This window comes from Bolinopsis microptera, chromosome 10, assembly GCF_026151205.1.
Source record: "Bolinopsis microptera isolate Bmic1 chromosome 10, MBARI_Bmic_1.0, whole genome shotgun sequence".
NCBI classification, from domain to species: domain Eukaryota; kingdom Metazoa; phylum Ctenophora; class Tentaculata; order Lobata; family Bolinopsidae; genus Bolinopsis; species Bolinopsis microptera.
The window spans coordinates 5772562-5796820 of record NC_087081.1 but is presented as its reverse complement, the minus strand read 5'-3'; the positions used below and the strand labels follow the sequence as shown (position 1 = coordinate 5796820).

At 37.6% G+C, this 24259-nt stretch overlaps 4 protein-coding genes across 12 annotated transcripts in view; 1 reads left to right on the top strand and 3 right to left on the bottom strand.

Annotated features, from left to right (window-relative positions):
• LOC134822316 (nucleolar protein dao-5-like) overlaps window positions 1-15590 on the top strand; it is a 43760-nt gene extending 28170 nt beyond the window's left edge. For 2 of the 7 annotated variants that reach the window (XM_063833299.1, XM_063833300.1), the window contains exons 5-18: window positions 295-374; window positions 1719-1826; window positions 7862-7941; window positions 8381-8539; window positions 9049-9169; window positions 9381-9493; window positions 9642-9731; window positions 9844-10759; window positions 10928-11170; window positions 11300-11553; window positions 11765-11891; window positions 12792-12918; window positions 13207-13244; window positions 14460-15590. In XM_063833299.1, coding sequence (XP_063689369.1) covers window positions 295-374; window positions 1719-1826; window positions 7862-7941; window positions 8381-8539; window positions 9049-9169; window positions 9381-9493; window positions 9642-9731; window positions 9844-10759; window positions 10928-11170; window positions 11300-11553; window positions 11765-11891; window positions 12792-12918; window positions 13207-13244; window positions 14460-14635 — 2632 coding nt within the window. In that variant the 3' untranslated portion in view covers window positions 14636-15590. Of the gene's footprint in view, window positions 1-294; window positions 375-1718; window positions 1827-7861; window positions 7942-8380; window positions 8540-9048; window positions 9170-9380; window positions 9494-9641; window positions 9732-9843; window positions 10760-10927; window positions 11171-11299; window positions 11554-11764; window positions 11892-12791; window positions 12919-13206; window positions 13245-13793; window positions 13818-14459 lie in introns of all 7 variants that reach the window. The other 5 variants (XM_063833301.1, XM_063833302.1, XM_063833303.1 and 2 more) reach the window with 5 other exon arrangements.
• Window positions 2624-3841, bottom strand: LOC134822057 (uncharacterized). The gene is made up of 2 exons (XM_063832905.1): window positions 3611-3841; window positions 2624-3502 (listed from the first exon to the last, which is right to left on the bottom strand). The coding sequence occupies exons 1-2, from the start codon at window positions 3790-3792 to the stop codon at window positions 2692-2694; spliced, it is 993 nt and encodes a 330-aa protein (XP_063688975.1). The 5' UTR covers window positions 3793-3841; the 3' UTR covers window positions 2624-2691.
• On the bottom strand, window positions 4595-5880 carry LOC134822058 (uncharacterized). The gene is made up of 2 exons (XM_063832906.1): window positions 5630-5880; window positions 4595-5481 (listed from the first exon to the last, which is right to left on the bottom strand). Exons 1-2 carry the CDS (start codon window positions 5809-5811, stop codon window positions 4671-4673), a joined length of 993 nt encoding a protein of 330 aa, XP_063688976.1. The 5' UTR covers window positions 5812-5880; the 3' UTR covers window positions 4595-4670.
• Window positions 15591-15636: 46 nt separating the features above from the next.
• LOC134822320 (calmodulin-like) lies at window positions 15637-23213 on the bottom strand. 3 transcript variants are annotated; one of them, XM_063833309.1, is made up of 6 exons: window positions 22771-23213; window positions 20908-21064; window positions 20691-20773; window positions 20426-20512; window positions 19941-19985; window positions 15637-16142 (listed from the first exon to the last, which is right to left on the bottom strand). In XM_063833309.1, exons 1-6 carry the CDS (start codon window positions 22997-22999, stop codon window positions 16060-16062), a joined length of 684 nt encoding a protein of 227 aa, XP_063689379.1. In that variant the 5' UTR covers window positions 23000-23213; the 3' UTR covers window positions 15637-16059. The 3 variants fall into 3 exon arrangements, with proteins under 3 accessions (XP_063689379.1, XP_063689380.1, XP_063689382.1); XM_063833310.1 differs by lacking the exon at window positions 19941-19985 and having other exon boundaries at window positions 15637-16145; window positions 22771-23211; XM_063833312.1 differs by lacking the exon at window positions 19941-19985 and having other exon boundaries at window positions 22771-23211.
• Between the last annotated feature and the right edge of the window lie 1046 nt (window positions 23214-24259).

The following is a 24259-nucleotide window of genomic DNA, read 5'->3' as shown; positions in this document are numbered from 1 at the left end:
ATAAAAATACAACTTGTGAATTGATATTGGTACCTTAACATTGTTATAATTGTTATAAGTCGCATATTAGGAGCAATGAGCATACAAATAATTTGTAAAATTCTGAAACTTCCTTGATGGAAGATGATAAACATGTAAAGATAGGACCGATTTTGTTTGTGGTGTGTGCTTACATAAAAATGATAATTATTATGCCAGAAAACAGATGCGAGCATTTTTAAAAATACTACATTATCAAGTTACATAATATGATTTTATCCAGTATCATTATAAATCATAATTATATAATTTCAGAGAGGAAGAAGATGATACCGAGAACATTCTAGATAAACTGAGGAAACGACAAAAAGATAAGCTTCTCAACAATAAACCAGGTCAGCAATCAGACAACGAGTTTCAAAAAGTCCTAATTAAATTTTGACAACGTGGGCAGAATATTTTCGGTCAGTGATCACTAAAAATATTTATTTATCTCAACTGTGGGGTCTTGTTCGGCTGTGGAGGGTTATTTATTTGAGTCAATAATTTTTTACTATTTTTTATGAATCGAGTAAAAGTAAAAGTTGCGTGGCCCGTCGGTTACCCTAAATTTATTATTAATGAATCCAGTTTTATGGAGCCCACTTAACCTCGCAAACATATATTGGAGTCCCTCTGGTGCAGTAACCTAACTTCATGGTCACACCACATAGGAGAATTACCACTTCTCCCTGGAGAATAAGTGTTAAAACTCATCCTTCGGGCCACGGATATATTCGGCGCCCGAAATATGAGTTTTAATTCGAATAGTTACTATAATTATAGTTTTCGTGTATTTTATTAATTTTTCTTGCGAAACTTGGTTTGCGAAACTTGATTTAATTTAAATGATACGAAAGCCTGCCACGGGCTGGATCGGCCGTTTGTGTAATATTAATATTATTCGGCAGGCCATTCCGTTAACGTTATTAAAGAATCCAAATTCCACACTTGAAAGAAATTTTTAAATAAAAAGTTATCACTTATCTATAATAACTTTAGTTCGTTATATTCGTACTGATTAATAAATTAACTTGACTGACAGTCAAAATACAGTGTAGTACACTGTACAGTGTAGTACAATTAAACTACTGTTTTTATGCTTTGAAGAAGTTTAGGGGACGAGTGATGTACATAATTCACAATATACATACTTACCAATTAATATAAAAGATAGAAAACAACTTTGTTAATGGGTACAAGGAAGTACCATAAGTATCTTTCAATTGTTCTCTGTAAAACAGTGAGGATAAGTTTAAAGCAATTTAACAATGTAGCAGATCCTTATAAGCCACTCTTACAATTTTTTTTGCATCTGTGCATCATTTTCTCGTACATTGAACATAATTAGTTAATTACTTATTCGATTACGTAATCGATTACGTAATCGATTACGTAATTGATTACGTAATTTACCCGTTATATTTAATGTTCTATTTGGGTGGTTGGTTATGTGAGTATTGGACTAAATTCCACCTTTCCTCCAGTGGCAAGGATTACCACTGCTCTGAACTTTTAGAAGGTCATTAAGGTCCTATTTCTCACTGTACAGCCTACTCCGTAATTAAATTCAAGTTGTAAATGTGCAATCATTTTTTCGCTGCTGACATCACTCGATCACAGACTAACTTCACGTGACTAACATCACGTGACTAACATCACGTGACTAACATCACGTGACTAACATCACGTGACCGCAGGTTGCTGTTCCCACGACCGTTGCAAGCCAGCAGGAGATAACCCAGACCAAGGTCCCAGACTTCACACATGGCCCTGTCTGTTATCCAGATATAACGGAGACCCTGATGGTAAGAGATTTTAAAAGAGTTTTATAGTGTTTTCTAAAATTTTTGGAATTGTTTGAATTTTTTAGAATTTACTATTGCTTAGTTGGTATGTATACAAATTCACATACTCTGCTGTTCTATTTATTCAGGAAACAATATATTGTTAGATTGTGAACCCGTTTGTAAAATTAACAAGATATTTTAGTCCACTGCAAGTGCTCTCCACTGATGTATTGTACTAACTATTCATTATTCATTACGCAAATCTTCTACGAGATCGTTTTAGATCCCACTGAATACAAATAAGATTTAGGTTGTAATAATATGTCATCTCTCGCGAACATAGATAATGGACAAATGAGTCCGACATTAAGCAGTAGAAATAATATGCAAAAATACCATACGCTTTTCAGATGAAATTCAATTACTCGATGGTTACTCTTTTTTGCTTACAGACTTTGAGAATTTTCGTTGTAAAAGTATGCGACCTTTCGGCTGGTCAATTTTTAATTGTGACTCGGCGTTTTATTGAAAGAAAATCATTTATTCTATCGTACCACTAAATATGAGCTATTCATGGAAGAGATGTTTGAGGCACTAAATGTCTGAGAATGATAGTTTAAACCTATAAAGTTATTACTCGAAATTCTTTAGAATTTAGAAAAGCCTTTAAGTATAATATACATTCAAGGATTCCACAGAATTTCCAGTAAGCCAGTAATAACTCTGTAGGTTTAAACTATGATTCTCAGAAATTTTGTGCCTCAAACATCTCTTCCATAAATTTTAAAAAGGGAATAAAAATAAAACACAACATCTTCATTTTAAAAGCCAATTCTACTAAATCACAATACCAAGAAGATCTCTTCCAAAAGTGGTCGTTAATTTACTCTACTTCTCCGTTGCTCTGTGTCTTGATATAGTAAGAGTAGCTGGAGATATGACACATATTCTGGTGTGCTCTAGTGAACCTCACGTATCCACTCTCACCCCATCCAGCACCGTAACTGTTCCTCACGATCCAAGCGCTGCTGGTGTATCCCACAGCCGTAACAGCATGGTTTTGAACCTTCATACATGATGTGTTGCTGTAAACACCTCCTCGGTAGGCAGAGAGCTGACGGTCGAATCCCATGCCAACAGCAACAGGTCCAGCACTGAGAGCAGCAGCGAGGCCGTTGTCTCCGTTAACTTTGTAGACTCCAGTGATCCTGAAGGGGAGAGCGTTCTGGTGTCGGGTGTTACAGGAGTATCCATCTCTGTAGGTGAAGGGGTAGCTGGCGGAGGTAGCAAGATGTCCAGTCCTCCTGACAGCCTCCAGAGCTTTGTTGTGCATTCCTCCTCTAGCGACTGTGGACCCACTGGTGCAGTCAGCGACCTCCTGTTCAGAGAGAGCAGTGTATCTTCTGTTTTTGATGGAAGTGTGTCCCTCCAAGACAGCGGTAGCGGCGAAGGCCCAGCAAGCGTTGGTGTTTGCCTGGTTCTTGGCAGGTCCGTATCTACTTTGGTGGTTAGCTCCGAGATTGAACTTAGGGTTGACCTCAGCCTGTTCATATACGTCATCGTCATCGTTCATGCCGGTGGCGTTGAATCCTCGCATGTTTTCGGCTTCAGCTTCAGTCAGGTCAGCGAAAAGGGTGATACCATAGGTGACATCCTCGTCTTCTTCGTTGTATCTGGCAGCGTCCTTTACGAACCTGGGTTCAAAATGTGTTGATCTCTATCTAAGGTGCAGTTGTAAAATATGAAAGAAAAAGTGATAGTAAAAGAGAAAGCAAAATTGATAGATTGAAAGAGAAACTCACTGTCTGAAGTTGGCCAGCCTTAGTCTCCTCTCACTTGGTGCGTATTCCTTTCCATACTCATACTGGAACATGTTGAAGAGACCCAGCATAATCTTGGGATCCCCGTTAGCCAGGTTAACGATCTGGTCCTTGGAACCAGACACAGCTGCTACAGCAACCATCAAGATGATGAACATATTCATGGTGGAGTTGATTCGTAAGAGAGTAAGAGAGAAGTTGATGGAGGAGGAGTGAAGAAGAGGGTTTATATACGCGGGGTTTGGGTTAGGTGACCAGATGGGTATAATTTTCGGAGAAGGATAAGTTTGAGCTTTTTTTGTTAGGTGCTAAATGTTCTTTTGTTTGAGGTGACGTATTCTTTTGTTCTATTCGGAGTCGTGTTCTAGGTCATATTCTGAATAAATATTAAATAAAAATGTGCCGTCTTTTAGAACATTTTAATCTAATAGTAAGACAATAGAGTTGTGAAAATTGAAGTTTTAGTTCTTAGGCACGAGAATTGATTGAATTGTCGTTTCAACTCACTGGATGAAAATGCGAATGGAATTGAGAAAAAAATGTTTCTCTAAAGATTTCTTTCTCCATTTTTCTTACCAATTATCTCCTGCATCCTTAGACACACAAACCTCGCTCGATAACCCGAAATCAAGAACTGTTTCTCCGTTTAGTTTGTACTTCATCCCATCTAATGTCCTGATGAAACCCCAGACTTTCAAATCGAGAAGAATTCCATTTCTATATTAAAGGAGTCGAAAGAATTTCGACTAATAACTTTATATTATAGAGTTATAGGCTTAAACTATGATTCTCAGAAATTAAGTGCCTCCAACATCTCTTCCATAAATAAGTCATATTCAGTAATATCGCTTTACACGACATCAATGACTATCACCATTCAGCAACCTGCTTCACTTAATAAACCCATCTGAACCTAAATGCTATACTTTTGAATTTTAAAGAGGGAATACAAATAAAACACAAAACTTCATTTTAAAAGCCAATTTAACTAATCAACTAAATAACAATATCAAGAAGATAGCTTCCAAAAGTAGTCGTTACTTTACTCTACCTCTCCGTTGCTCTGTGTTCTGATGTAGAACGAGTAACTGGAGATATGGCACATGTTCTGGTACGATCTGGTGAACCTCACGTGACCTCTCTCACCCCATCCGGTACCGTAACTGTTCCTCACGATCCAGTAGCTGCTGGTGTATCCCACAGCGGTAACAGCATGGTTTTGGACGGACATACAGGATCTGTTGCTGTAAACACCTCCTCGGTAGGCAGAGAGCTGACGGTCGAATCCCATGCCAACAGCAACAGGTCCAGCACTGAGAGCAGCAGCGAGGCCGTTGTCTCCGTTAACTTTGTAGACTCCAGTGATCCTGAAGGGGAGAGCGTTCTGGTGTCGGGTGTTACAGGAGTATCCATCTCTGTAGGTGAAGGGGTAGCTGGCGGAGGTAGCAAGATGTCCAGTCCTCCTGACAGCCTCCAGAGCTTTGTTGTGCATTCCTCCTCTAGCGACAGTGGACCCACTGGTGCAGTCAGCGACCTCCTGTTCAGAGAGAGCAGTGTATCTTCTGTTTTTGATGGAAGTGTGTCCCTCCAAGACAGCGGTAGCGGCGAAGGCCCAGCAAGCGTTGGTGTTTGCCTGGTTCTTGGCAGGTCCGTATCTACTTTGGTGGTTAGCTCCGAGATTGAACTTAGGGTTGACCTCAGCCTGTTCATATACGTCATCGTCATCGTTCATGCCGGTGGCGTTGAATCCTCGCATGTTTTCGGCTTCAGCTTCAGTCAGGTCAGCGAACATGGTGATACCATAGGTAACATCTTCGTCTTCTTCGTTGTATCTGGCAGCGTCTTTTACGAACCTGGGTGCGACAGTGTGCTAAAAGCAGAATCATGGACAGAGAAACTAACCAAAATTATGAAAATGTATCTGAAGTGCGGAAGTAAAATATGAAAGAAAAAGTGATAGTAAAAGAGAAAGCAAAATTATAGATTGAAAGAGAAACTCACTGTCTGAAGTTGGCCAGCCTCAGTCTCCTTTCACTTGGTGCGTATTCCTTTCCATACTCATACTGGAACATGTTGAAGAGACCCAGCATAATCTTGGGATCCCCGTTAGCCAGGTTAACGATCTGGTCCTTGGAACCAGACACAGCTGCTACAGCAACCATCAAGATGATGAACATATTCATGGTGGAGTTGATTCGTAAGAGAGTAAGAGAGAAGTTGATGGAGGAGGAGTGAAGAGGGGGGTTTATATACGTGGTTTGGATTAGGTGACCAGATGGTTTTATTTGTCGGAGAAGGAGAAGTTTGAGTGTTTTTGTGAATTATGTGCTAAGTGGTCTTTTGTTTGAGGTGATGTGTTCTTTTGTTCTGTTGTGGGCTCTGTTCTGTGAATCAAGTTTAAATCAAAATTTGTCATTTTTTCGAACTTGTTAATCGAATATTTTCGAATGGAGTTGTGAAATTTGACATCGAATGGAGTTGTGAAATTTGACGTTGTAGTTCTTAGGCACAAGATAAAATAGAATTGTCTTTAAAACTTTAAGAGGAAAATGCGAATAAAATCGAGAAAAAACTTTGAATGATGGTGTCTAGACGTAGAATAAGTTCACAGTAGTAAAAGTCAAGCATTCAAGCAAGCTTAATCTCAACTTTAAAATATAAGCAACTTTGATCGCTTAGTCCAATAACTTGTGATAAAGGTTGATTTGAGTAAGGGTTTTATGTTAAGCTGCTAATCCTTGATAAAATGCCTCATTTAATCGAAGATTTGCCACCTAATTCAGTCGGATCCTACTGTGGTTATGTGTTACATACTCAAAGTCATGGACCGTTGTTTAATGTATATTGTCTATCTGTAATAATGTCTAAATATTTCTGTAATTTCTATTACTTAACTTACCTTTTCCCCTTTTTTTAACTCACCAATCTTAGAACTGTAGAAGTCGGAAACGTCATCATTGCTAGAAAAATATATCTCTACAATCTCCTTTCTCCATTTTCCTTCCCAACTATCTCCTGCATTCTCGGACACACAGACCTCGCTCGATAACCGGAAATCAAGAACTGTTTCTCCGTTTAGTGTGTACTTCATCCCATCTGATGTCTTGATGAAACCCCAGACATTCACATCGAGGAGAGTTATTGGACGGGGAAAGGGCTTCATATCCGTGCATGATCCGATAAGATACTGGACAGGATCTGAGTAATTGCACAGACCTATGAGTGCCATCGTCATTAATAAGCTTGATTTTAAGACGATCAGTGCTTCCTAATTGGCTGTCCGTACGAACTTTTAAAGATATATTGTCCAAATTTGTAAATGGGATCACAACGTCTCTTTCAACAGCTTTCCAAACTGAAAGGCTTTGTATTTAATACTGCTTTAAGGGTAACGATACCACCTCATCATAGCCACAAGAGATCCAGCATTCAGAACAATGTGATATTCAGAACAATTTAAAAAGGAGGATCTATAATTTGTCACCAAACCTGTTGGAGCTGCGAGACAAGTGGAGATGACTATGAGAGGGAGTAGAGTGTTTCCAAGTGGAATCATTTCCTGCTTTAGTAGGAACAAATTTAGTAGGGACTAGGAACGAATTTAATAGGAACAAAGATGACAAAGATGACAAGATGATTCAAAATTTAAGGGCAAGTTGAAGTATTTGAAGTTTAAAAGAGATAGAGTAACCAAGACCTTGTGGCTTGAAGCAACTAAAGAAAGTGAGAAACCCCGTCTCCTTAGTTTTATTTTGGGAAACCGCCGCCCCCATGAATTAATGTATTGCTTCCAGATGTCATTGTTTGGACGTACCTTTATTTGTTATTGTTACTCATAACATGCGCACATTAAAAACATGGACCCATTTATCTGTGACCATACGTCCCTCATCTATATCAGGATTCCGCTTTATATGTAAGCGTGTGCCCCCACCTCGCTATTAAGGGTCTGCTATAATGAGACAGCAGCCAGCTGATCATCATGTGATGACGTTGTAGTTTTTTGCCATAAACACGCGTCGTAAACTCTTTGAGCATGAGTTTCTATTGACCGAAGGTAAAGGTAAAACGTCAACTTAGTCTTCCGAGGAACGATTTTGTTCATTTGCCTCAAATTGAGCCTTGCAGCGGCTGTCTGGCCCACATAAGACCCCCATATTATATTCCCACTTACATCTTACCCCTCCCCCCCCTGAGAATACCCCGGCCCCCTTGACAATTTTACTATTTCAGCTGAACCAAAGACGATGTCACCCCCTGGTGATGATCTGGAGAAACAAACGCTGGACTCTCTGGAGGGGCTCACCTCCGTGGTAAGTCACGTGTTTAGTCACGTGTTTAGTCACGTGTTTAGTCACGTGTTCATTATTTTGATATTATCTTCACCAGCCTAGTATAACTTGTTATGCGATATTAGGAGGATTATAGAATGAGCAATTATATCTAAAAGGATTTATTTGTGCGAACGTAATTGGTAGTTAAAGTACCTGGAGTACATCATTCTAATACAGCTGTATTGTCATAGTTACTAGCCTTCTATTTGTTCTACGCATGGTATACATGCTTCTTATCCAAATGATTAGGCAATTTAGGGCTTATATTTGATATTTCCTCCGAATTTCTACGATGGACCAACGAATCCTTTTACTCCCTTTATCTTACACAACATCATGCTAAAATTGACTGAAAATGCTTCTTAAACTGTATATGATTCGCTGTGGAAATAATTTAAGTATCAGTTTCATCCTCCAGATAGTAAAAGAGAGGGATACAGCACGTAAAGAACGCGACGGAGCCAGAGCACAGTGTGCCTCTTTTCTGAACGAGTATGATGGTCGCAGGCAAGCCTGGCAAAACCAACTAAATGTGGTCAAGATTAGACTGGAGCATTACGCCAGGCGTCATGACAAGGTTGGTGACTTTTCTTTTAATTTCGAATATGGTCAGCACATTTTAATTAAAATGAAAAAAATCTGTTGAATCATTTCATAGAATTCCTCATAGAATCTTAGAATTCCTTCGACTGCTACATGACTAAAGTTAATGAAGAATGAGAATTGGAAAATGTAATATTACTTATTACCCTCCGCCTGCATGTAACCTGTAACGCCTTATTTCACAAGGACATGTAATTAGTAATAGTTCGAACTTCGAGAGGTCATGACAAGGACATTTCAATCCCAAGTGTATGAATAATAAAGCATGGTGACATACTGGGTCTTTGGATGTTATGGAACGAGCGATCTTTTATTTGATATGCACCATGTGGTTGAACGCGCGTGCGCGCGCGTTTAATTCCCACGGTTTTAATCAGGAATGAGGAAAATAAAAAGAAACCTCACTTCGCAAAATTATGATAGCGTACGCGAGAGAGGCAAGGTACCTGGAAATACCTTAATTAACAACAAACATTCCATCAGCTGCGTAACGATATTGTAAAGCAACACGAAAAGTTCGATATAGAACGTTCCAGAATGAAGGAGAGACACGCTAACCAGATCGAGGGATTATTTGGAGATTTGTTCAATAAAATAAAATCAGGTACATAAAATCCGTAAAGTGTAAACATAAAGTTTCTGGAGTTGAAATGGACTGAATTTTGATTTTACAGTTGTTATTTATCGTGTATCATTTATGAATTGATACTGTGTTCACGATTTGGCTGTAATTATAACTAATGAAATAGTAATTGGTTTCAAATATAACTTGTTATTAAGTTTATTAGATTATTCAGATATCCCTCCAAATTCAGATGATCAGTATGTTGGTTCAAGTACAGGACTAGATGAAGTTAACTACAGACTTCAAGCTTTTATGGAATTGTGGAAGGGTTTGGCCCATGATGTCGATGATCTTTATGATAAGGTTTGAAGATTTTGAGATCATTTTGTTTTAAGTGAGTGTTAATTTGTAATTTAACTTAGTTTCCTTATATTTATTCAACTCGTTATGAAATCTATCCCTAACAAATTAATGGAGGTCAATCTGGATTTGTAATATCATTTTTGTTCAGGAGCATTATTGTCTGCGACTATGCGAAACCGTTAAAAGTCTGCAAGAACAGATAAATCATCAGAACAAAATAATATCGCAGTTAGCCAAGGTAAGTTAATCACGCCAAACTTACAATATCTAATGAAAATCAGAATTATTCAAAACTTTTATATCATTAGACTTGCATATTTTAACAAAACTTCACTTTGGTACAATTTCAGGGCGTGCCAATCAACGTTCCTCCTCCTACGGACGAAAAAGACCTCCCACCACCCAACATCAACGTAATCATCGACCATCACAAATGGGAAACAGTCAACTCAAACCATACTACCACCATAAACCACACCACAATTAACAAGGACACCAGTCTCCCTAGATTTGACGAGTATGAGAAACTCGGCAGCCTCCTACCCCCAGAAGATGGTCTGTCATGCGAGGATATTCTCAGTCAGTTTGCTCCCATAGAAGATACATTCGACAATTTGAAACTGTCGTTAGATCGGCCCAAACCCAAGAAAAAGTCTGTGGCAACCAGTCCTCTACCAGCATCGGAACCAGATCCAATCATGATTGAAGTCAGAGATATTCCCTGCCAAAACTCAGCTCCTCTACCAAAACCTTCCATTAATATCAACAAAAGTATCGATGATTATAACCAACAACCCGATTTACCAATCAAATTAGACCCGGAAGATTATCGTAAGAAACAAGAGCCCGAGACTCCTGTAATTGAGCTGGACACGGCTCCTGTAGTCAAGGCACTGAAACCATTTCAATATGAGCCTATGTTTGATGAACCTGTAAAACAGACTCCTTTAGAGACCACATTAGACGACCCTGCCACCAGTCCTCCAATGGAGACCATATTGAATGTGACAGCTGTTACGGTACCAAAGGAGACCACAATAGATGATCCAGCTCCTGCTCCTAAGAAGAAGAGGAAGAAAAAGAAGAAGGTAGCTCCCCCACCAGAACCAGAACCAGTGGTTGAAGTGGAGCCAGAACCTGAACCCGCACCTCTTATCGAGATTGAAGTGTCTGTGCCTGTTTTGGCTATGAGAGATCCTTCGCCAACACCGTCATTTAGAAGACGTAGGGCTAGTATGGAGAGTGTAAAGGATTTCTCTATCATGGGTAAGTGTACTTAATCCCTTAATCCCTTAATCCTTATAATATGGCAGTGTACGTTTGTATCCGTAAATGGGTTTTAAGCCAAAGTGAATTGAATGTTAAACCATTAATTCGAATATATGGGGACCAGCAAATTAATAATTTCTATCATACTCAATCTTGTGTTCTCAGGTGACCCTGACTTAGAAGAAGCCATGTCCCCACCACCTCTTCCCGCTACGCCAAAAGAAACCACTCTGGATGATCCTGCTACATCGCCAACATCCTCCGTCGCCTCTCCTAAACCAGAAGAGAAGAAAAAGAAATGGAAGCCGTCCATGCCGATCTTCAACAAGAAGTTACCGAAGGCAGCGCCACCTCCAGAACCTGAACCTGAACCTGAACCCGAGGTCGCCAGTTCTGCATCGTCGTCAGGTTGATATTTCCTTCTTCTGTTTAGTTGTTTTTTGTCTTTCTGTTTAATGAATTAGATGAATATAGAAATACATTTTAGTATTATCATAAACCTGAAACATACTTGTTTTTGAACTTCACTATCCTCAGAATCGGATTCTGAAGCAGAAGAAGCACCCTCCGTAGCACCATCAAACCCCAACGAAGAGGACGGTCCCCCTCAATCTCGGAACAAACGCGCGAAATCCCTGCCTAGATTCAGGGATCCCTCGTTACCGAGGAACATGGCCTCAGTCAATATGAAGCGTGCTCAGTCATCGACGAGACTTAAAGAATCAGATGATGATTCAGACTCGGACGACTCTGATATCAGGAGTCTTATTGAGAGCGTATACATGCCACTGGTGGGTGGAACTTATCATTTGTGACTTGTTTGCCACCCAAAACCTAATCTAGCGATATGTTTCCCACTTTATTCCGGATAAATTCTCCAAGGATCTAAGGATGTCACTTTAGATTTTTAACGTTTTACTAATCCACCGGCTACCATTACACAATTATTCTTTATTGCTATATTATTTTATTTATTCTACTAACTCACTATTAAATCTCCAGCACATGACACCAACGTCGAGAGCTGGATCCAGGAAAAACGTAGCTGACGATGCCAAATCAGAAGCTAGCTCTTTCGCTCGAAGAAACAAGATGCCTGGCTCCATGGGGTGGTTAGATAGCAACAAAGGTGAATAATCAATTAATTAGTTAATATCATTTAATCATTCAATCAATTGATCATTTGATTAGTCAATTGAATCGTCTTTCATGTAACATTCGCAGGGTTTTCTGCAATTGCTCTAGTGTTTGATCGAATTATAATAAGATAAAATGAAATAGAATGACAATCAACACAGCTGAAAAATTGAAACCTATAAATGAATAACTAAATAAACTATTTCTGAGAATAGAATTAGAAGATTCTGTAAGTAGTAAACCGGTAAACCCTGCTAATCCCTTTCTTTTCTTGGAATAACATCCCGCTTTGATTCAGCTAGGCATGAAGCATAGGACTATAAGTCAGTATTTATATTTACTTTTTACTTCGGGCATCTTCTATCGAAATGAGATATTACTCAAGTAACCAGCAAGTTAAAACAGATGATTTGGCAAAGTCTTGGCTTTTTTGGTTGTTTTTTATTGAGTTTCTAATTCTTCCCGATCACCAGCTTCAAGCCCACGAGGAAATATACCCTTTTATCTCGGTGCATGTTATATTCTCATTATGGTTTAGCTTTTAGGTTTAGTTCGGCCATGGTCTGTTGGCTATTTGGGACTGAATGTCCTATCAATACTGACCTGACTGTAGGTTAATTATTGGCATCGCTCTTAGTGGTTTTTCAAAGCCCTGAAGGGTGCCCGCGGGGTTCTCAATCAAAGTGTATTCCTTATAACGTATCTGGTTTTATTAATAGCAAGAAAACGGTTGCGGTTGAAAGGAGGACATAGTGATCAGCGTTTTACTTTTTTACGTGTATAATCTAATTAAATGTTAACCATTAACCTACCTATCCACTTTTTTGCGTAAACAGCTATAATAATCAGATTAAAATAAATCCTTGTGTTTAACATGTAACTCAACACTCAGCGAACACCTCCGACGAGTCCAGCTCTGACTACAGTGACAGCGAGTCAGAAACCAGTGACAGTGACGTGTCCGACAGTGACGTGGATGAACAGGGAAGCGGACCTGAGGAAGAAGATGAAGGAGAAAGGTAATTTGTTTATCAGTTTTATTGGTTGATTAATTAGTAAATTAGTCAATTAGTCAATTATTTAATTATTTAGTAAATCAGTTAGACGGTTATTTAGTTGATAAGATGATTCTTCAATTTTACGATCGGTAGAACATTTTGTCAATATTTACTGAAATTTGTGCTAAGTGTAGTTCTGCTGGTTTCTCTTCTGGGATACATTCCGTATATTAACGTGGCTAACTGCTAACTTATCAAACCTTACTTTAACACCAAAAAAACTGTGTATTAACCTCTCTTTGTCTATAGCAGCTCAGAAAGTGACGGCTCCGACAATTCCTCGATAGGTAAAGAAGCTGTGCAAATATGCAAATATGCAAATATGCAAATATGCAAATATGCAAATATGTGTCATCATGAACTAAATGTGTATCTTTTGTGCAGCTGTTTGATGTTCCATCGAAGGAATAAAAAAATGTCTTTTTGTACTCTCTCTCTCTGATTTTTGAAGAGGGAAAAAAACGAACTTGTTAATTTACGCTCCCTCGTCTCTCGATCTGGAGATTACACAAAAATCGAATAAATATCGTGAAATCTGAGAAATCTGAGAAATCTGAGAAATCTGGTTGTCAGAAGATTCATTGGCCGCTAGAAATTGTAAAACTGCATTAGCTTTCGATTGCATTAGATTGATTGCGGATGGAAGAAATAATCATCAATAATAGTGGAATGTATAATATGGAATTTATCAGAAAAATAATAATCGGCAGCTGAATTTTTTGTGATAGTCTTTAGTTTTTATATGACATTCAGATAAAGAAAATAATAGATTCACGCCTTAATAGGTATCAAATAAGCTGAGAAATGCACATTTTTTTAATAATATTATATTTTAGATGAAGGAAAAACCAGCTGACTCGGTAAATCATGCATGATAAGACTGGAAAAGTGAATACTCAGATTCGAAAATTTGAAATCTTTAAGATATATTTGCAGAGATTTATTGAAAATCACCTTGATGAATCTATACAATGAGATCATTGCTTGAATTAGATAAATGCTTGAATTGATTCATAAGCTGTTGATGAATCGCTTTTTCAATAAGTTCGTCAAATAATGTGATGGACAATTTCGGCCCCTTTGATTTCATGAAAACAACTGTCTTGGAATGATTCTTTCGTATCAATGTTTCTGCTTTCTGTAGATTGAAACATTTAACATTATTTTAAAAATTTAACCATCACTACGTGATGTATGCAGTATGTTTTTTGCATGTTTTCGCCATATGTCAAAGACTGAATTTAATGTAAAGTATATGTCAGCTTTATCGTTTATTTATCAGCTCTTACATGATAGGGAATCTTTTACATTTTAAGACCCCCCACTACGCACTTCACGCACAGTTATTCAAGTGTAAATAATATTTACACAAGCATGATCTTCCTCCCCCCTCAGTGCTAAAAAATACATGAACCCCCCCTTACAATACAGATAGCACAACTAACTAAACCTAACTAAACCTTAACTTAAACTAACTTAACCTAACTAACCTCAACCTCCAGGTGATAGTGTTGTAGCAGAATTGGTAGCAGACCCTGAATTGCCAGACCACCCTCCTAGCAATCGCAACTCCATGCTCGACTCCATAATGAAGGATTTCGACGATCAATCTAAAGACTTGTTCAACTCATCTATAGCGTCTTCTCAACCGAGTATGAGAGGAGAGATCCTGATATGAGCATGGGCCTTTGCCAGGGCCCTGTTGAGCCAGGGTTGCTAAGTGACTGTACGCGCGGCGCATTTTCTGCACGTGCTGTTGCGCATTTCCCATTCCATACCTGCACGATCATTAGGGTTTTGTTATGGAGCGTATTTTGATCAGACATTACATTAGGGTTTTTAATAATCATTGCTTTCTGCCGGACCTTATAGAAGTTTGAGAGGCATTTTTATCGACTCAAAACAGGCAACTTAAATGAAATCTATTCCGACACAAAGTATATTTTTGGACAATGAAAGGCTTTACATTATTATAGCTACGAACTTTAGCCAGAAGATTTTATTTTCAAATTATTTTTGTACACTATTATCATTTAAGAAACCAGAGATCTATCAGTGTAAATCCTTTGTGAACATTTTGCGTTTCATGCAAATTGATATTACGGTGTGGACGATGTTTTGATTCTTGATTATGTTTTGAATTTATTTCCAGTTGCGTATAATTATTCAACCAATTATGTTTAGCCTTTAGGATTAAAATTAATTTGTTATGAGGAATCGACGATTACGTTACTTATATAACTTCTACTATGCACGAATACTTTGATGATGTAATGTGTCACCGGCCATGCCTTATCATACTAATCTGATAGAATTAACTTAATTAACTTAATTAAGTTTAAGGGTTTTGATGGAAAATAAAGATCTTCTTGGAATGCAATATCCCATTAAAGTGCTAAAAGTATTCTTTATCGACTTAAGATCCAGTGATAAGCAACCTACTGTTTATGTTTATTCTTATTGAGATCAATTTTTACTGAAAAAATATGCAAAAATAATTCGTTTGCAGCGCACGGTTTGATTACATAGTATTAGGTAAGAAATTATTAATTTGACGAACCGTTTTTAAGCTTAAAATGAAATTGTAATGTATTACAAATATATATGACAGATTTTATTTTACAGATTAAAAATATCTTCCAACTTCTTCTTCGAAAAATAAAGAATATAATTCAAATCCTTGATATAAAGACTACTTTTAAAAACATCTTTAAATTGTGAAAATAAGAAACGGCTAATCCAATTATGCCATAGTATATAATATGATATACTGGATAATATTGCCAAGAATCACCATCACTAACTACTCTAACATACGAAGCTAACAATGGACCATAACTGATTACTGAATCTGATAATATTTTTTCAAAAAACAAATCCCCAAAGCTATCTCATCATGCAGTATCTAAAAATATCAATTAATCAAGACCCCAAAAATTAATGCAAACAGCAAAAGTCGTGAAGTTAATTCATTGATTAAGAGATTAAGTCAATAATAAAACTTATTGCTAGCTGCCTTGTTATATTTTTTAAGCCCTGGTATGGTTGAAGAATCCAGCTGCAATCCAGCTGCTATCTTCAAGCTGGCTAACTGCTAGCTGATCAGAAGGCTATCTTCAAGCTGGCTATCTGCTTTTCCAAATCATCACACATTTGTTGTGCGTCTGCCATTTCCTCTTTGTTACCTGCTTCGTACAAATTGGTTAATTTTGATCTTAATAAAATTAAAAACCGGCAAATATCTTGAATCAAAGTTGTCATACTCATAGTGCTTGGTGCCTGGAAGACGTGGACTGTGGACGTATGCAAACGTTTTTCGCTGGAACCTCTCATGGGGAATGGGGATCAATCCAAATTGAAGGCCGGGATATTCAAATCCTTTTGCACTAAACCAAAATAATCAGAGTTTTGTATATTCAATTTAGCGCATTACTATTAGCATGTTAACAGATTTATTCCGCAGAATTGTGATAATCTGTTTAATCGATTACAGATAATAATTCTGCGGAATAAATTCAGCCGTTATATGACTCCTACGGCTGCACGTACCCACTACCGGACGACCGGACGTAAGCTGTACTTAAACAGTAGTAGATGTATATTATACTTATAGTATTATGACTATAGCTATATTCATATTGCCCAGAATTATAATAAAAAACCAAAATGGATTTGGGATTAGATAATTATAATTTAAATTATCACTGATTTAAAAGTATTAACCATTTCAGTTTATATATACTCTCATGAATTGCTAAGGTAAAAAATATGTTTACTATTTGAATTGTTTACTATTTGCAGCGACTAGATGTCGATGACGCGGACGACCGACGCCATATTGCACATATCTAAATTTCTTATCAGTTCACAGTTACAATATGTCAACAGTCAACTGTTTAGGGGTTTACTTTCACACATCTTTCACACATGATCGCATGGATTATTGAGGAGGACGTCCCTTGTGGCATTATAATCTGAAATTCGTGAAACCGCATAACGTACTTTCGGAATAGTGCATGGCTTACCAGTCGCCACACAATTGCAATATTGTGTTGTTAACTTTAAGCGTCCTGACACTCGATACGGATAACTCTGCGCGTGTGCTGCAGTTAAATTAGGGCATATATGGGCACTGAGGCCAGGTGGATACTGGACAATAAATGCCATCAAATTCAATACAATGGCTGAGTATTCTTTTAGTTTTACCTGGGGACCCCAGGCTATACTATGTACTTTAAGTTTAGTACTATTACTAGTACTAGTAGTAATAAGCATAAGTATATATAATGTTCATATTAAACATTATAGGTGAATAGAGCTTTGGCGGAATGACATGATGATGAATTGTGAATGCAATTTAATTGACAGGCTGAGCGCCAGGCCACGCCGGCCAGTAAAGTATTTTTATATTTATACTCATATTTACTGGGCCGCGCTCAGCCTGTCATTCCGCCGAATCTCTATTCGGTTTATGAACATAATAGCCTGAGGTCCCCAGGTAATACTTATTTATGATATAGGCCATCAAACAACCAACTATAGGAGTAGGTTGGTCGAAATTTAATGATTGATAATGATACGATCAATGCATAGTCTAATAGTCCATATCAATATTTTGTAATTGCAATGTGATCTACATCAATTGATTTAGCTATAGTGTATAGCTGCACTCTGCAGGCATTGCATTTTTATTTAATCTTATTCTTATTGATTTACTGCCCAATTTGGCAAATTGCTGTCAGCTTGTCACATTTCCCGTTTTAAAACTTTATAATTTGTAATTACGGAACGCAACAACATGCATATTTAGTATTTAATTTAGTTTTAGTTTTACTACCCCGCTCTTTTTGGCTATGTTATTGTTAATGTAACGCCGAACGCGGCAAAAATATTAATGTCAATTGTCACGAATAAGACATAACTAAATAATTTACACAAAACGGTGCCCATACCGATACATGACCCTTTAATTAGTAATTACTTTAGGATTAGCATTGTATTCTAATTCACAATTCATATCAAATATTGTTTTGTATCGCGGTCAAATACACTAACACAATACAGCTTGATAATGATTTATTGATATACTTTACTAAACGGCGTTTTATTTTTAATGATGTCGATCCAATTTTAACTGCAATTTGAGGTCTGACCAGTGACAAATTAAATATTTTGCGCAAACTGGTACCGGTCAAACATCAACACTGGTTAAAGTTCGGGAATTAACGGAATGACTTATATTATATGAGCAGGAGCACAACATAAATAGCGAGTTTATTGTTGTTCTCACTTTTCTGTTTTCATACGCATGAAGTTTAAGTTTAACTTTAACTTTAAGTGTACCATGTACACGACGGATTTTAGTTTTACTAATTCACTCGCCCTAAAATTATCACGTGACTTTGGTTTTTAAAGTTTTGCACTTTGCAGCCGAACAATACGGTTTTACATAAAACCTAACCCCAACCCTACCCCCAACCCTAACCCTAACCCCGAAGTTATACATAACCCTAACCACAACCCTAGGCCTAACCCTAACCGGAGCCCTAAAAAATCGAATTCGTGTTTTACTACATACTAGTCTGTCACGTGACCAAAACGCGAACGGTTTTTTGCCCATAACTCTCCAAGGAAGCATTTTACCCTACGTCATGCCGTCATGGGGGTACGTTGATTCGGAATCAGCGTCCATAAATAAACTGAACTAGATCACTTTTATACCTTCAGGGCCTTTTCACAAGAATTATTATTAATTTGGGCGAGCGATTTAGTCATACTCATAGTCATAGTGTGAGCGGTACACGACCTGATTCATTAATTATGGGGCCACTTGTGGTCAAGTTTTATCGCATGTTAAGACAATGTTTTGAAAATGACGCGAAGTACTCACTCAAGTAGGAAGTAGGAAGTATGAAGTAGCTGTTCCACAATTCTTATTCAAAGACCAGTGCCATGCAAATTTCAAAGCTTATTTGTTAACTTAATTGGGTGAGCTTCAGACAATTACCAAAATGTTGGTGGTTATTGTTGCCAGTATGAGTAAATCAAAATGTTGGTCCCTGACCTGCTGGACATGGAGCAGATGTCATGCAGATCAATTGGCATCAAATGCACGAGCATACCTTATCGGACATTAATTGAATGTTTGAGGCCCTAGCGTTCATTTTAATATTTCCGTTAAAATTATGGTGGACGTCCTAAGTTAAAGTAAATGGCACCTTCATTTTAGTGTCCGGTTAAATAATTTTCGATATAATGTATGGCTGGCTGTCACCTGTCAGACCAGCAATAGCATTACCTGTGAGCTGTTCTTCTAAGGTGGATAATACGCGAATAAGCTCGTTTACATTAATAGTACCACCTCATAAAAACACAGACAAATCTGAGTCAACCTTTATTGACATTAACACGTCTTGTGGTCAAATTATGAATATGATTTCACTGAAAAATAGGGATAGAAAAATAAATAATGAATGTTCATTTGTAGAATTTTAGTCTGTAAAATGTTGTTGTTTTGTATACTTGATTTAAAGAAAATTATGAATATGAATATTGAATAATTAGATCTTAACCTGAAGGCATAAAATTATTAGGAAAAGTACAAGTAACTCAAGTAAAATTCAATTTGCTGTAAGATATTGTATTATCTGTTAAATTATAGATTCACACTAAGGAAATTTGAAGTTAAATTGAAAAAAAACAGATTACAATTATTATCAATTATAGACGTAGATTAATATTGAAGTGAACACATTTAGTTCAGTTTCTGTTGCTGTTAGATCTACAGAAAGGGCTTCACAAAATAATAGCACACAAGTTAAATCAAACATCTTCAAAATAAAAACCTCAGCGATTTTGAGATGAGTTTAATCATGAACAGTACCAAATATCAATTGTCACCAATTGGATAAAGTGGGGCCCTTAAATCATTCCAAGTTTAGCTTCCTCTAAACTTGCTCTCTTACATGTTAACACATACTCACATAGAGATATGCTTGCGCTACGAGCCACACCAAAACAGCAGATACCTTAAAATCGGAACGATAATGACACATTGATCATTTTCTGTAGGAGCCTTTAGATTTAGAAACATCAAATAACACTGTCTTTATATATATATACTTCGTACAAATATGATTAGATTTAGAGCTTGGGAGGCGCGTGATTTCTTTTGCAACTTGCGTTACATCTCACAAAATTTGCGTTACATCTCACGCAATTCGCGTTACATCTCACGCAATACGCAAGGCATCTAGCTCAACTCTCGAGATCGAGAACTATTTCATATTTGATGACAAGTCGCGCAAGATCAGATCACTTATAGTCATAATCTAAGTAAAGTGAAAGTTCACGCAAGTTGCTTTACAGATCACAAAAGTTTCATGAGAGGTCACGCAAGTTGCGTTAGAAATCACGCTGGTCGCGTGAGAGCTCACGCAAGTGCTATCACGCGGTAAACCTTACTCACTCGTTATTAATTTAACAAACATGTCGTAGTTTATTTCGCCGTTTGACTCAATGTTACCCTCCGCTAACATCCTTTCTATCTCGTCTTCTGTAAAAGTAATATCAAATTATATTCAAACTAAATCTAAATCATTACTGGTACAATACCAGTAACTGGTACTGTACCAGTGGTGCAGTGGTAATGTACCAGTGGTACAGTGGTACCAGTGGTACAGTGGTACCACAACCCAACACAGGTGCAAATACTAAAGATGCAATAGCATTACCTGTGAGCTGTTCCCCTAAGGTGGATAATATGTGAATAAGCTCGTTTACATTAATAGTCCCATCTCCTTTCTTGTCAAACACTCTGAAATAAGTTATTTTTAACTGTTGGGAGTCCTTCTGCGAATGCCATTGTTTCTTCAACTTCCATATCATAGTGGCTGGATTCAATTCCACCTTTAATTGTTTAAGATTTGAGGCGAAAGTCCCTAAACTTACTTAAAAGCTTGTTTCAGTTCAGTAGCTGGATCGACTTCTAAATCTTTGAAATATTTAGCCAGTACCCCCAGGAAGTCACCAAACTCTACCTCACTCTTTCCCTCCTTCCTCAGCTCTTCCTGTATGCTCTGCACATCTGTCTTACTCGGATTGTGTCCTGGTGGGGTGGAAGTTAAAGTCTGGTTAAAGTCTGGTTAAAGTCTGGTTAAAGTCTGGTTAAAGTCTGGTTAAAGTCTGGTTAAAGTCTGGTTAAAGTCTGGTTAAAGTCTGGTTAAAGTCTGGTTAAAGTCTGGTTAAAGTCTGGTTAAAGTCTGGTTAAAGTCTGGTTAAAGTCTGGTTAAAGTCTGGTTAAAGTCTGGTTAAAGTCTGGTTAAAGTCTGGTTAAAGTCTGGTTAAAGTCTGGTTAAAGTCTGGTTACGTTACAAGTTTAAATACCCCTCCGCAGTCCGCATTCACTCATTCAGGTGTGAATTTTAAACTCGCCCTGTTATGTGGGGTCAATGTTATACAGGATTAATTCGGTGTGACCAACTTTGACTTATCCACTATCGTATAACATACCAAAATTAAAAGTCTGGTTAAAGTCTGGTTAAAGTCTGGTTAAAGTCTGGTTAAAGTCTGGTTAAAGTCTGGTTAAAGTCTGGTTAAAGTCTGGTTAAAGTCTGGTTAAAGTCAGGTTAAAGTCAGGTTAAAGTCTGGTCAAAGTCTGGTCAAAGTCTGGTTAAAGTCTGGTTAAAGTCTGGTTAAAGTCTGGTTAAAGTCTGGTTAAAGTCTGATTAAAGTCTGGGTAAAGTCTGGTTAAAGTCTGGTTAAAGTCTGGTTAAAGTCTGGTTAAAGTCTGGTTAAAGTCTGGTTAAAGTCTGGTTAAAGTCTGGTTAAAGTCTGGTTAAAGTCTGGTTAAAGTCTGGTTAAAGTCTGGTTAAAGTCTGGTTAAAGTCTGGTTAAAGTCTGGTTAAAGTCTGGTTAAAGTCTGGTTAAAGTCTGGTTAAAGTCTGGTTAAAGTCTGGTTAAAGTCTGGTTAAAGTCTGGTTAAAGTCTGGTTAAAGTCTGGTTAAAGTCTGATTAAAGTCTGGTTAAAGTCTGGTTAAAGTCTGGTTAAAGTCTGGTTAAAGTCTGGTTAAAGTCTGGTTAAAGTCTGGTTAAAGTCTGGTTAGTTGTGTTATGTGATTAACAAGTCATTACTCATCGAGGCCATGCCAAGTATCTGCTACTAATTAACTGTAATTTATTATCAAACCTTACAACTGTGGGTCAAATTCATTCTTACTGTTAGAAGTGTAGCGTGCTACAGGAAGTATTAAACGAAACAAGGTAAATACAGTAACAAAGCTTAAGTCCATGAATGAGTTAAGATTTTGTATATTTCTTTCGATGATTAAATCGAGGTTAAAGTTTAAAATTAACAATAAGCATGAAAGAACAGCCAGGCATTTCGGGGAAAAGTAAATTTCACGGTAAATGGAAATAACAGATAAATCAAGGTATAACCTATTACCTATACTTATAGTGTAATGTGATTTCGCACAATAATAGGGAAGGCAAATATGGCCATGAAGATCGGAAATGCGGCAGCTACCACAGAAGCACAGAGGCGGTTTCAGGACCAGTAATCGTGGTTACACAACAACGTTTTCTAAAACCATGGTAGTAACCTTCAACCTTGAAGTAACCTTCAACCTTGTTATGCCTGTGAACCTTGTAAACCTTTCAAACCTTGCAAACCTTACAAACCTTACAAACCTTGTAAACCTTGCAAACCTTGTAAACCTTGCAAACCTTGTAAACCTTGTAAACCTTGCAAACCTTGTAAACCTTGCAAACCTTGTAAACATTGTAAACCTAGTAAACTAGATTTGAACTGACCTAGAGATCTGACGATAGTCCCAATCTCCTCTACAGGAACAGATCCTGAACTCTTCCCATCGAACAGAGCAAACGCCTCCTTAAACTCGTCGAGCTGAGCCTTACTGAAGTTCTCTGCCATGTAATCAGGAACACTGGAGTAGTATGGTGATGACGTCACGTCGTCATAGTGATCAGGTGGTGATGACACGTGATCACGTGGCGACGTTGCATCGTCATTCAACGTCATGGTAACGCACGGTGCACAACAACAATACAAGTTACAAATACAAACTATACACGATTGTATCGGCAGTCAAATGATCGTGACTCAAATAACGATTTGAGGTATAATAGGTGGAGCACTTAGCTCTCTTTCTCGGTCAGGACTAAAACGATATAATTATTAGAGCGGCTCAAGTGACAGCAATTATACTGCTTTTAGTGTTCACGTTGTAACCGTTACAATATATTAGCGGGAAGTGGGAACGTAATCTCTCATCGTGTAGAGACACCTCAATATTGAGATCAGAAACTTAAAGGGTGGAATTCCGTTGACGGTTCTAAAGAAAGACAAGTACAAGGTATGAAAAAATTCAATGACGTTACTAGAACAAACTGAAAATTGTACCTGGCAAAAGTCGTTAAATCATCGGCCGAGACTGCACAATGCATGTAAACAGAAAAGTATTAAAACTGAGTATTGAGACTATAGTTTAAGTTTAAGTTAAAGCAGTAGGTTCCATACTTTAATATAACCATAAATATAGCTAGTATCTGCATTACAAAACTAGCCGCGGGGGAGTTAAATCTCAGGTTATTTGCAAACCAAAAACAATGGTTTATATCAGCCATTGTTCGGGATAGATATAATACTCAGCACTGACTGACGGGTTTATATCTTGTAACCAAAGATACTGTGAGTATATAAACAATTTACACGTAGGCTAGGCGATACAATGAACAGGCTCGAGAATACTGAAGGCTATGTGACAGACTTGATTGACTTTTCTAGACCTTTTGTTGAACGGATCACAAGAACACCCAGGCTAAAGATAACCCAAGTTCCAAAGTACACGGATGACTTTAAGTAACACCCATAGTAGTTCTGTCCACCTAGTATATAGTACATTGGTACACAGTACATTGCACTCTACAGACTTCCCTCACAAAGTAACAACAGTATAATGCGTAACTACACAAGCTGCATAAATCCATCTACCTACTATATCGTGTGCCGTGTAGTGTGCCGTGTAAATCGTAACTATGCAAATGGAATGGAAGTTGAGAGCCAGCAAGCTTGAATATCAATACGGAAAACAAACAACTACACGCTAGCTGACTTCGTGAACTGCTGCAGAGTTGTTATTGGTACGAATAACAAGAAGAAATGTAAAATTACAAAATATTCAAAGCCCTATTTCTCAATGCTCATTCAAGCGATTGTCAAGATTTACAATCATTTTCAAAAGGCGCCGTTGTCAAAGAGCTTGATTGAAAATTTACTTGC

Coding starts and splice junctions, on each gene's coding strand:
- LOC134822320 (XM_063833309.1), bottom strand. CDS start 22,999: ATGACGTTGAATGACGATGCAACGTCGCCACGTGATCACGTGTCATCA. Junction 21,065..22,770: donor GACTATCGTCAGATCTCTAG/GTCAGTTCAAAT, acceptor CCACCCCACCAG/GACACAATCCGAGTAAGACA. Junction 20,513..20,690: donor CTTAGGGGAACAGCTCACAG/GTAATGCTATTG, acceptor TTACTTTTACAG/AAGACGAGATAGAAAGGATG.
- LOC134822058 (XM_063832906.1), bottom strand. CDS start 5,811: ATGAATATGTTCATCATCTTGATGGTTGCTGTAGCAGCTGTGTCTGGT. Junction 5,482..5,629: donor AGGCTGGCCAACTTCAGACA/GTGAGTTTCTCT, acceptor TGTCGCACCCAG/GTTCGTAAAAGACGCTGCCA.
- LOC134822057 (XM_063832905.1), bottom strand. CDS start 3,792: ATGAATATGTTCATCATCTTGATGGTTGCTGTAGCAGCTGTGTCTGGT. Junction 3,503..3,610: donor AGGCTGGCCAACTTCAGACA/GTGAGTTTCTCT, acceptor TTTTGAACCCAG/GTTCGTAAAGGACGCTGCCA.